The following is a 12,988-nucleotide window of genomic DNA, read 5'->3' on the forward strand; positions in this document are numbered from 1 at the left end:
CCTCTGGGTACAAATGTCATATAATAATAATAAAATAGGTGCCATTCATGGAATTTAGTGTTGGGTTTAGATTTCGTACCCCCAATCCTACCCCATACTGTTTGGCTCCAGCGTGCTGGTTCTGGTCTGCTTCTAGCTACAGTGGAGAACAGAATCGGGCAGATGATTAGATTCTGGAACACTCTGAAAGGCTGGACCACAGCAGTGCCAATGTCAGCAAACAGATCTGGTAGAAGAATACAGTTTCCATGCACTGATCCAAAACACACTGCCTCCAGGACTATTACAAAGGCAAAGGCCTTTGCCATAAATATCTGGGTACATCAAGAAGCTTCCAGGGCTGCACACAGTGAAACCAGCTCCAGGAAAGTAAAGATGTCTTCGCTGACATGCCCCCATCTCTGTTTGGAGCGGCTTCTGCTCTGAGTGAGGCATTCAGCCACTGGCAGCATGTTAGAGGCAGGCGAAAAGCTGATTTTGTTTCAGAAACAGAGACCTGGGGCAGGGTCCTGGCTCTGCCACAGACTCACTGTGTGAGTTTGGACAAGTCACCTTGCACTAGCTTTTTAAAGGGATTTAGGTGCCCAAAGCTGTAGATAGGTGCCCAAATACCTTTCCAAATCTGGCCCCTAGAGCCTAGTCTGAAGCCCATTCGAGTCAATGAAAAGACGCTCATTGAGCTGTAGATCATGGTCGTATTGCACATGCGAATTAAGGGTTTGCCACAAGTGGATTTTCCCTTTTAAAAAATCTGGCCCTTTGCCTCTCTATGCCTCAGTTTCCCTATCCGTCCAATAAGGATAATAACCCCGAGCCTACTGCTCCTTACAAACATGGGGCCAAATTCGTCCCTGGGGATCTCTTCCCTGCCGGAACTCGATTGACTCTGGCTCGTTGGGCATTTAGAACAGATTCCACCTAGGGGGCTCCTGCTGCCAGCTGTGCTTGGCGACCCCTCTGAGCTTGTCTACTGTGCATTCTAGTGCCTGGCTGAAGGACACAGTCGACCCTGTGATCGTGTCGCTCGATCAGAGGATTGCAGCCCTGACTGGCTTGAACATTCGGCCACCATATGCGGAGTACCTACAGGTGGTGAATTATGGCATAGGTGGACACTACGAGCCTCATTTTGACCATGCCACTGTGAGTAACAAAGCCTGTGAGACTGGATCACAATGGGTCATTTTCACACAGGGCCTGAGCCAATGATCACTGAAGTCAACAGGAGGCTTCCCATTGGCACCGTGTCATGCAGCAGTGTCCTGTGTTTCAATACCGCTCCAGGGCTGTGGAGCTGATCAGTCTATTTCCTGGGGTTTGTCAGGGCTGATTCCCAACTCCAGCACTTAGAGTGGAGAACATGGGAGTCCACAAGGATTCTAAACATTAACACTGGCCACTGCAGGCTGGTATTAAACTCCCACGGTTACAGCTTCTCTCTGACCTTGGATGGGTAGATCCTGCCACCACCCAAGTTCAAAAACCCCTTTGAGAGCCCAGGAAGGCACACTTGGGAATTCCTCCCTGTGGGGCACCCTCAAGCCCTTTCAGCCCCCCTCCGGGGAAGAGCTGAGAAAGAAAACAAAGGAAATCAGCTGTTGCCACCAGATAATTAAACAACATGTGCACAAACCTCTTAGGAAACAAAAATTCAATCCTGTTCTTAAAAAAGGTAAATTTTATTAAGAACAAAAAAAAAGAAAGAAAATACATCTGGAAACTTAGGCTATTGCTAGATTTAAAGAACCCACTTACAAAAATTAAGCATCAAGAATAACCTTCTTGAGGTCCAGCTTAAAGGTTACAAGCAAAACAAAAGCATTTGGAGTTAGCACAGAGGAGTCCACAAGCCATAAAGAAATAAACAGAGATAAACCTATTCTCGTCTTCCTAGACATTTCCTGATCTACTTACATCTCTGTGGTTTTAAATGAATAGTTTCTAGGTACGATCTGATGATTTTTCATACCTGGCCCAAAGGTTTTTACAGCATCACTGCTCCGGAGAACAACACAGACAGACAAAGGGGAAGTTTTTTCCTCAATTTTAAAAAATTCTAGCTTTCCCATTGGCTCTTTTGGCCAGGTGCCCACTCACTTCCTTTTACCTGTGCATGCACTCAGACTTTTTAACCCTTTACAGGTAAAGCAAGTAGAGAACAGCTACTAAGAGGGATTTTATAGCTAACTGGCTGGCTGGGTCCATAAAAGGGAGCTATTCCCCACCCCCTTTCATTTATCACAGGATTCTTTCGCACGATCCTTTCCACCTGACTTAAAAAATACTTCCATTCTGGAACTCCAAGGGCTGTTGTCTCTCTGTGACAGAGAAGATGGCCAAAGATGGAGTTAAAAAAAAAATCAGCGTTTTTAAATGGAAACATTTTACTGGAAATTCTCCCGGTTTTGGCTTGGGATATTTCAATGAAAACACAAAACATTTCCAAGGGACATTTTGAAATAATGAAAAAAATTCACATTTCCAGTGAAAAATTATTGGCATTTTAAAGCCAGTTCTACACATATTATACAATAAGCTGGGTTCTGCTCTCCCTTGCACCTGTTTACACCTGGGTGACACCTGATTTCAGTAGAGTGACTCCTGATTAACGTGAGTGTAACTTAGATCAGAATCTGCCCAGTGTTCATTGTTTCCATCATAGTAAAGACTTGCAGGCCTTGATGTAAGGGATGGTAAATATAGCAGAATTCAGTGCATATGCTTCGAATAGCAGCCATATTTAGGAATCTGCTACAAGATTATTTGCTTACTGGCCCTGAGGTGGCAGATACAAATTGGCATAGGTGACCTTGTCTATTGGTCTTTCCTGTTGTTAATTTCTAATTTTTGTCTCAACATTGCAGGCGACTAGGCACAGTGCATCTTATTAAGGTAGATTGGGCTTTTGGCCTGAACTGCTTCCTTTGAGCGCAGGGCCACGTCCCATAGCACTGGTAACATTAAGCTCTGTTATGAATAGTGCAGCAGTGTTGGGTCCGTGAATGAACAACTGTTCTCTTTTGATGCAGTCAAGAAAGAGCCCCCTTTACAGAATGAAGTCGGGTAACAGACTGGCCACAGTCATGATCTATGTGAGTATTCCCTGCCAGCTGGGGCCTGGGCAGGCTTTTGTTTCTTAGTGAGTGTGATGGGTGGTTAAAAGATGTCTAGGGATATCATTCAAAGGGAGCCTCGATCATGCTAAGCTGAATTGCAACCTGCAACCATGTCAGGCAATGGGATGTGTTGTGGGCTAGAGCAGGGAGCCTCCTGGTTTCTATTCCCAGCTGCAGGGGTTGGACTAGGAGCAAATGTGCTCTATACAAGCTCTGTCCGCAACCCCAGACCAGCTGGATGTTTCTGATTAAAAGGATCAACAGGGAAAGAGTTAAGAATGTTTCAGGGTGTCATTAGGGTTCAGGGTCAACACGCAATTGTGATGAATTAAGAAACCCAACACTTCTCTGAGCTCTGGGTTACAGCCCCCCATCGTGTCACAAGCAGAGGTTTTCTTCCCATTACGAGGGCTAGACATATGGTTTCAAATGAAAGCTCAGATTCTACAGAACCTCGGAACAGCGTTGGTACAATGAGCCAGTCAGTAGCTAACACTAGCCTAGCTCTTCCCTTGCGGGTGTTCATTATGTGCACCGTGGTTAGCTCAGGTAGGACATTCCAGGCAGTGTTAAAAAAATACAGAGAAGTCTGTGAGAGAAGCCAACAAATTGGCTTCAAGGCAGCATTGGCAGCGTAAGGGAGTAAGATGATAAAAGACAAGAACAGACAAGCAGGGAGGGGCAGAATTGTGCAGGGCCTTGAAGGCCGTGTGATCTCAAGCCAATCAAAGCTTTGCTCTGTGCCTCAGTTTCCCCATGTTCAAACCAACCTCCTCGGTAAAGCGCCTCCTGTGAAAGAGGCTTTGTAAACACACAGTGTTACACTGAGTGCTGCCCTTGTTTTCCAGCTGAGCTCAGTAGAAGCCGGAGGATCCACTGCCTTTATCTATGCAAACCTCAGTGTGCCTGTGGTCAAGGTGAGTGGGAGTTTTTTCCAGCATGATCTCCAGAAATATAGTCTCTCCAGCACAGCTGGGAAGGGACCGCCACCCCACGAGGTACCTGGACCATTAACTCCAGTCTGCCATTTCCTCATCTGTTCCATGAGTAACACCTCCCAAGTGGAAACCACGCCAGGGGCCGCAGTGGAAGCTCCCTCTCTGGGGACATTCACTGTTAGACCACAGAACCCGCTGGTCAGTGCTCAGCTGGTCCTGAAGCTGCTCTGGCTGGACAACAGGAACCGCAGGCACGTCTCAGGGCTGGACTGTGCCAAACAGGCTGTTCCCAGGGGACAGGTGCCAGCTCCCTGTGTGTCCCCGTTGGAGCATTTTGCATGGAGCTGGGTGCAGCTTTGGCTTGTGCAAATGTTTGGCATCCTGCAAAGTGTGGTTTGAGTTCAGCTAAGTCTCCCTCCCCCCCAAACCCACAGGGGCGCTCTCTCCAAACACCCGCCCCATTCCAGGCAGGAGCCATGCCAGTCCAGATCCAGACTTCCCTGGAGTTCGGGAGCGGCTGGATCTGGGGGTTTGGTTCAGCCCATTGCATAGCGAGGGGTAAGCTGCAAGGTTCCACTCTGGAACTGGTCTTTCCTGGAGCTTTGGGGGAGAGGGGGGTTCGGGCTTGCACTCTGGAGGTTTCAGAGTAGCAGCCGTGTTAGTCTGTATTCGCAAAAAGAAAAGGAGTACTTGTGGCACCTTAGAGACTAACAAATTTATTAGAGCATAAGCTTTCGTGAGCTACAGCTCACTCTGGAGGTGTTTGCTTGAACCCGGGCTGAGAAGCTGCAAACCAGGTGAGTTTCTCATAGTTTGGGGCTTGATTGGGCCTGATCCTAATTTCCACCGAGTCCCTTTTCCCCACTCCCGACAGTGCAAAGGGGCCTTCGGGGCCCATGTGTCAGTGAGCCATTGTGAACCTTCTGCATTGCTCAAAATACAACACTTCACAGTCTGAGTCCAAAATTAGATTCACCTTGTAATGATTCCATCCCCTGTGGGAACAGGCACCACCCTCTTCCCATCACTGTCTTGTAGGGACAGTTCCCACTAAGTGTAACCTGTTAGGGAGGAAGCAGGATGAGGTCAATTCTGGAGGGACTCTGAACTGGGTAATCAGATGTATTTTGGGGGGAGAAGTGTGGTCTGAGCACAGGCCTGGCAGCCAGAATCTGGGGGTTCTAATTCCAGTGCTACCACCAGTGTCCTAGGGCTTTGGGCAAATCACTTAATCATAGAATCAGAGAAATGTCAGGCTGGAAGGGACCTTGAGAGGTCACCAGACTAGACCATTCCTGATAGATGTTTGTTCAACCTTTTCCTTAAAAACATCCAGTGATGAGGATTTCACAATCTCCCTTAGAATCCTAATCCAGAGTCTAACTACTCTTAGAGACAGAAAGGTTTTCCTAATATCTAAGCCCTCTGCCTGGGGCTAAAGCCCTTGCATTTCGGCTTTGGCCCCCGCACCTGGGGCAGTGGAGCTCGGGCTTTGGCCCCCCGCTCCTGGGGTCGTGTAGTAATTGTTGTTGTCAGAAGGGGGTCGTGGTGCAATGAAGTTTGAGAACCCCTGACCTAAATCTCCGTTGTTGCAGACTAAGACCATTACTTCTTGTCCTCCCTTCAGTGGACGTGGCGAACGATTGATCCCCGTCCTCTCTAGAACAGAGCTGAAGATGATTATCAGGTCCTCCAGTCAGTCTGATTTTCTCAACACTAAACATGCCGGTTTTCAACCTTTTCTCCTAAGTCAGTGTTTCTGAACCTTTGATCATTTTTGTTGCTCTTCTCTGACTCTCTCCAACTTATCCACATCTTTCTTAAAGTGTGGCACCCAGACAGTACTCCAGCTGGGGGCTCACCAATGTTGAGTAGAGTGGGACATTTATCTCCTGTGTTTTACATCCAACACTCCTGTTAATACACCCCAGAACGAGATTAGCCTTTTTGCAACTGCATCACATTGTTGATTTATATTCCATTTGCGATCCACTGTAACCCCCAGATCCTTCTCGGCAGCACTACTGCCCTTCTGTTGATGTGCATTTGATTTTTCCTTCCTAAGTGTAGCACTTTGCACTTACCTTTACTGAATTTCATCTTGTTGATTTCAGATGAATTTTCTAATTTGTCAAGGTCATTTTGAATTTCAATCCTGTCCTCCAGCATGCTTGCAACCTTTCCCAGCTTGGCGTCACCTGCAAATTTTATACACATACTTCATTATCCAAGTCATGAATGGAAATATTGAAATGTACTGCACCCAGGACTGACCCCTGCTGGACGCGCCCTAGATTTGCCCTTCCAGTTTGACAGCAATTATTGATAACTACTATCCAGGAGAGCTTATACCCAAATAAATTTGTTAGTCTCTAAGGTGCCACAAGGACTCCTCGTTATCTTTGAATACAGACTTTCAATGACTTGTGCACCCACCTTCTAATAATTTCATGTAGACCAAATTTCCCTAGTTTGCTTCTGAGAATGTCATGTGGAATTGTGTCGAAGGCCTTACTGAAATCAAGATATAGCATGTCTTCTGCTTGCCTCCTATCCACCAGGCCAGTAACCCTGTCAAAGAAGAAAATTAGGCTGGTTTGGTGTGATTTGTTCTTGATAAATCCATGCTGGTTATTCATATAACCCTGTTATCCTCGAGGTGCTTGCAAACTGATTGTTTACTAATTTGTTACAGTATCTTTCCAGGGATTGAAGTTAAGATGACTGTCTATAATTCCCCAGGGCCTCCTTGTTCCACTTTTTAAAGATAGGAGCTAGGTTTGCCCTCCTCCAGTACTTTGAAACCTCACCCATCCTCCATGTGTTCTTGAAGACAATTGCTAATGGTTCTGAGATTGCTTCAGCTAGTTTGTTAAGTACCCTAGGAAGAATTTCATCTGAATTTCATTTAATCTCTGCCTCACCTGTGAAAGGGAGATGATCATTCTTCCCTTCTAGGGCTGGTGTGTGGATTAGGTAATGGTTAAATAATACATTGCCCTGCTATTGCATTTTTCACTACAGGATCTCAAAATCTTTTACAAGTTAAGCCTCGAAACGCCTAGGAAGTAGCATTATTATCACCATTTTACCCATGGGGAAACTGAGGCACACCAAGGTTGATTTGCCCAAGAGCACAGGATGAGCACTGGGATTAGAACCCTCATATCCTGGCTCTTGGGCCTGGGCTCAGACCCAAATATGTCTGATTGCCCAGTTCAGAGGGTGGTGCCTGTCCCCACAGGGGATGGAATCGTTACAAGGTGAATCTAATTTTGGACTCAGACTGTGAAGCATTGTAATCTGAGCAATGCAGAAGATTTGCAATGGGACCAGCGGCTCACTGTTACATGGGCCCCCGAAAGTCCCTTTACACTGTCGGGAGTGGCCGAGCCAGGAACAGAAGCCAGGTTTCCTGACCCATGATTCAGTGCTTTAGCCACAAGAGAGCTGTTGCCCCATTGTGCTATGGGGTCTCCTTCCCCCGGGAGTGCTAAGCAGCAGTGGCAGTTTGCAGCCTTTGCAAAGCAATTGTCTCAGTCCCCTCCAGTTTAATGGGAAGGCTGGGAGCAGGCCGAATAACAAGTGTGTGTATACAGTAAACTGCTCCTCCATCAGCTTTTCTTCCTGAGCAATGAAACTAGCATGTACCTTGGGCACCACAGACACAAACAGGTCATTTCAGTGCATGAATGTGTATGGGGCAGCTGCCATGCTGGGGGACAGAACTGGGGAACGCCAGAGCTAAAAACACTACACCTCCCAAGAAGGGACTGCAACAGACTCGGATCTGCTGTGAATAAGCAGCGACAGAACCCGACATGCTCACCAGTGGGCTCCGCGTGCTGCTGAGGGAGCCCCCTCCAGCCATCACGCATCTTGTCTCGTTTCCAGAATGCAGCCCTGTTCTGGTGGAACCTTCACAGGAACGGAGCTGGGAACGGGGACACCCTCCACGCCGGCTGCCCGGTCCTCGTGGGAGACAAGTGGGGTAAGAGACGCTGGAGATCATCACAATGCACAGCCCGCTAGCCTCCCTGATCAGGTGTTCTGTTATTTGAAACCCTGGTGCAGTGAAACCCGGGCAAAGGATGGCCTGACAGAGGGCATCAAGCTAGTCACCCTGTCTGCCCAGGATGGGCATGCTAGTACAGGCAGGAAGTAGGGATGAGATGGTGCCGAAATGCCAAAATAGCCACAGGACAGAGGGGCCGGGCTGCAGATGAGAGACACCTTCTAATCACTAATAATCCTCTGCAACAGGAGTTCCAAGCACTTTGCAAAAAATGATGTCTAGGTGCGGGATACTTAAACATCATTTCACCCCTTCTGAAATGCAGCCACCTCTGGGGTGAAGCCTGGCAGCTGTTTAACTGTTCACAGCAGTGCTGCATGGCAGTTTAGGACAGGAAGTGGAGAATACTGTATTTGACTGACACTATGGGGAGAATTTAGGGAACCACGGTGTAAGGTCCAGAAGTAGAATTTGGCCAGCACGCCCTGACGCTTGTGAAAAGTGACTTGAGACCTTTAACAGCCACAAGTGGTCAGGACCTTAGTTTTGCATCTCCTCCAAATGCCAAAACCTCCAGGAAGACAGTGTGCCTCTAGCACCAGAGCACCACCTACTGGATTGCCACATCTCTGCTCTAGCTCTTTAAGGAGGTCTCCCATGCATGTATTAAGCCTGTATCATGACCCTGCTTAGCTTTTGAGAGCTGAGAGGCTCACAACACACAGAGATCACATTAAAATAAACACAGCTGGGGAAACTGAGGTACAGCGGGGAGATGAAGGGACTCGGACACAGTGGGGAATCAGCCCTTCCTAGCTGCCTATTTGCGTGGTGTCTAACAGGCAAATGTATATCTCGTGCAAAAGTGGGATGGTTTAAATTACAAACAATCACAGAAATGACCTTTATGCCAGTTGGCAGCAATATCTAGTGGTTAAAACAGAGGGGCCAGGGAGTCAGGACTCCTGAGGGTCTAGTCACCGCTGTGTCCGAGTCCCTTCACCTCTCTGCTGTACCTCAGTTTCCCCAGCTGCAGAGCTAATACTGCCTTGGGACAGAGGGGCTGTCCGAGGGTTCATGCATGATTCATCCAGTGCTTGGCGATGGCCCAGTGGCACATGCTAGGAAAGCACCAGGGGTTACTGCTTCTCATCATGCTAGCCTGTGGCTCTGCCCAGCCCTGGGACAGTTGCTGTTGCCATAGTAATGAGTATCCTTCAAAAGGGGACGGAGGCTTTAAAAATAAGGCTAGTCTGGGGTGTAAATAAAAGCCAAACTAGCTCCTTCCCCGTGAAGATGGCAGCCAGCCCAGAGTTTGGGGCCCACATCTTCCCAACACCCCTGGCGCCCCGGCCTGGAGCTTGCTCCGGCTTCAGTTCAGCCTGCTCTGGACCTTCCCTTAGTCTTGAGCAGTTTCTGACGGGGAGGATGGGCCGGGGCTGCCTGCCCTAGCAGGGGACTGGTGTCAGTGACCCAGAAGGTTCCTTCCGATCCTACGGGCCATGCTTTCCGGTTTGGGAGCCATCCTGCATTGTTGCAGGGAGGGAGCTGTAGCTCCAGCTCCGCTTTCTACAGCCATTGAGCGCGTTGCCCGCCGGGTTCCCCAGTACCTGCTGCTGCAGCAACTTGGCACTGCCCTGGCAGTGAGCGCCGCGCTGCCAGCTCCCTCCCAGACCGATCCGTCTCGGTGTCTCTACTCAATGAGCAGCCCGGGTCGATGGACTGGGGCTCGCGTGGCTTGAGCGACCGCCCTAAGAATAGCCCCGCAGGCTGGAGCTCAGGCTCCGAAGCCCACCCGCCTCCCCAGACTTCAGAGACCGAGCTGCAACGGCTACGTGGCCATTTGTAGCCCAAGCCCCAGTCTGTTCCCCCAGGCTCCGGCAACGCACACTCTCCCTTTGCCCTTCGAGAATGCCTCCCACCTGAGGCTCTCCACGGGCTTTCCAAGCATGAGTGGCTTTACACTCAATCATCCCATCTCTGACAGTGGCCAGAGCCAACTGCTTCAGGAGAAGAAGTAAGAAAGACCTAGGAGGTGGGTAATGGCAGAATTACCAGCTCATCGGGGAGTTCTCCCTCTGGCCTCTTCAGTCAGTGAGTGGCTGACTCAGGAGGATCTGTATCCCTTCCTGGCATCTCTGTTACTCTCTCCATTTTAGAACTAGGGAAACTGAGGCAGGGAACCAGAATGATCAGCCCCTATGGAGTCACCCAAATAAATGGCCGGATTTTCAAAAACAACTCAGACCACTGGGGGGGAGGAGGGGGTAGAGCCCTTGAATATCTGGCCCCGAGCAATTTGGGATGCTCGACTTGAGTCCGTGTCTGAGCCAGGACTAGGAACGAACCCCTGGCTCTTAGTGCTGACTGCTCCCTGCTCCCTGTATGCTGTAGGGCATGATCCCCCAGCAGCAGGCAGATGGGCTGAACGCCTGAGCTTCTCCTCCACCTCCACCCTCTGAGACTCTCCTGTTGAACACCCAGTGCCGCCCTCTCAGTGTGCATCGCCCCCGTCTCTTACAGTGGCAAACAAATGGATCCACGAACACGGGCAGGAGTTCCGAAGGCGGTGTGGCCCCGACCCCAACGACTAAGGGCCGGAGCAGAGCGTGACCACTCCACCCAATCCAAAGGCATGGGAAGAGGTGGGGGATGGAAACCCACCCCCATCAGAGCCAGAAGCAGGGACCACCTGGAAAAGCCAGCTGGTTGGCTGCAAGGGAATATGGCCTGCTGCCAAGGCACGTCTCAGCAAGGCTTCCTCTGCTGCATATTGAGTCTAAGGATCTAGGAGGGGCTGGGAGGGGGGAATGGAACAAAAGTCACAGTGGGAGTGGAGCAGGGGACTTGTAAGGAGAGAAAGAGGCAGCTGGATGCGCTGGGGCTGGCTCAGCTGGGGAACAAGAACAGCAGAAAAGGCGTGATGCCGTTCCTAGGAAGTTCCCATGGGCCAGGGGGGAGGAACTAGTCCGAGGGCCAGAGTCTGATTTCAGTTACATGGACCGTGTTAAGTCTGGAGTTATTCACTGACTTCAACCCTAGGTTGGCACCAGTGTCATTTAGAGCAGAGTTTGGTCTATCAGGGGAAAATAAGGCAAAGGGAGACTGAATAGCCGGGGCAATCCCCTAATGGAGTGACTCTGGCCTGCACAGTATGCTGGAGGAATCAGTGTTGCATTGGGCGAGGATAAGGCAGCGATACTCAGTTAGTTCTTGTGGCACCTTAAAGACTAACAACACGGCTGCTACTCTGAAACCTGTCAATTAGATCTGGAGAATTTTATGATCCGAGATGGGCCATTTGCGCAGAAGGCTGACAAAATTAAAAACAAATAATAATTTCAGCTGCCAATAAATAAAGACCTTGACTGCAACACAAGTATTAGTGTTTCTATCTTTAACCAAGTCTACAAATCACCATTATTCCCTGTGTTTGTGGCAATCTCTAATGGGAGAGGTGACATCGATGACTCTGGCAGGCTTGGTGAGGAGTGGTTTGTAGGAGATCAGGGCAAGGCGCATGCACTGGTGAAGATGCTTATCTGTCAGGCAACTGCAGGGTTGGTTTTTTTATAAAGTTCATAGTAGAAAACCCAGATTCGCAGAGGTACATTGATCCAAACATCATTAAAAGATAGATGGCTGGATTCTGGCTATTCTGAAACTGGGCAGCATATTGAGTTCAGAAATCACCAAGTCCCACTTTTTTGAATTTTGCCTTCAAGACAGCTGAGCTCCGGAGTCTTACAATTTCGAATGGAAAGGCACCTTCATCAGTTGAATCAAGAATGTTCTTTGCTTCAGAAGGGCAAGGTCCATTGGCAGAGACAACAAACAGAGCCTCACCTCTTCCTGCCCCTGCTCCACCCTGGCCCCACCTCTTCCTGTCCAGGACCACCCCCTCCTCTGAGCGCACCGTGTCCTCGCTCCTCCCCTTCACCTCCCTCCCAGCCTTCTGCATGCCACAAAACAGCTGTTTGCGGCGGGCGGGAGGCACTGGGAGTATCAGCAGGGGGAAATTATTTTTTGTAGTGACCCATCCACTCCCAGTCTTTATTCAGGCCTAATTTGATGGTGTCCAGTTTGCAAATTAATTCCAGTTCTGCAGTTTCTTGTTGGAGTATGTTACTCACACCTTCTTATTAAATGTTTGAAATGAGCCACCTTAATTACATTGGCCTCATTAGCACTACAAAAGTGATTTCCACCCCTTCTTGTCAACTGTTGAGAATAGCCCACTTCCACCTTAATTGAATTGGCTCATTAGCACTGACCCCCCCCGTAGGCAACTCCCATCTTTTCATATGCTGTGTATTTATACCTCCCTGGTATGTTCCACTCCATGCATCTGATGAAGTGGGTTTTAGCCCACGACAGCTTATGCCCAAATAAATTTGTTTGTCTCTAAGGTGCCACAAGGACTCCTCGTTGTTTCTGAAGACCGCTCTGTAGCTCTGCCTAGTCAAACAGCCTCGCAAAAGGAGGCTGACCCTCCAACAACATAGCCAGCTAAGGAGCAATGTTGATTCTTACTGTATTGTCCCCCCTCCCCCGAGGCTGCTGTCTGTTCGGCAGTAGATATAAACGCATAGAAGAGCAAATCATTGCTAATAACACTGCTGTCGCAGGGAGCTGAATGATGCTGATTTGCTGTGTCCGCTGGCAGACCCCTCAATTTATAGCAACCAGACAGCTGCCTGTAAACCAGCTTTGGGCTGACTCCCAGTTCCAAGGCTGTGCTCCGTTCCCTTGTTGCAATAATCGGTCTGAAATGTAAATCGGTCAAGAAGCACAGCCCAGGAGGAGAGGAAGGTGCTAATGTCGCCTGTGTTGGTTGTATCCAGCACCAAGCCAGCATTCAAAGGATCCAGTGCACTGGCAGAACCAGCAGGTCCCAGGGAAGCTGCCTGCCTTAAAGA

The 12,988-nt window shown here is 49.1% G+C and overlaps 1 protein-coding gene across 1 annotated transcript in view; it reads left to right on the forward strand.

The window, feature by feature from the left end:
• P4HA3 (prolyl 4-hydroxylase subunit alpha 3) overlaps window positions 1-11,999 on the forward strand; it is a 37,176-nt gene extending 25,177 nt beyond the window's left edge. Inside the window, 5 exon segments of the mRNA XM_038420916.2 lie at window positions 984-1,143; window positions 3,030-3,092; window positions 3,965-4,033; window positions 7,949-8,045; window positions 10,593-11,999. Coding sequence (XP_038276844.1) covers window positions 984-1,143; window positions 3,030-3,092; window positions 3,965-4,033; window positions 7,949-8,045; window positions 10,593-10,663 — 460 coding nt within the window. The 3' untranslated portion in view covers window positions 10,664-11,999.
• Window positions 12,000-12,988: the final 989 nt, after the last annotated feature.

The sequence above is a fragment of the Dermochelys coriacea genome, chromosome 1, assembly GCF_009764565.3.
Source record: "Dermochelys coriacea isolate rDerCor1 chromosome 1, rDerCor1.pri.v4, whole genome shotgun sequence".
NCBI lineage: Eukaryota > Metazoa > Chordata > Testudines > Dermochelyidae > Dermochelys > Dermochelys coriacea.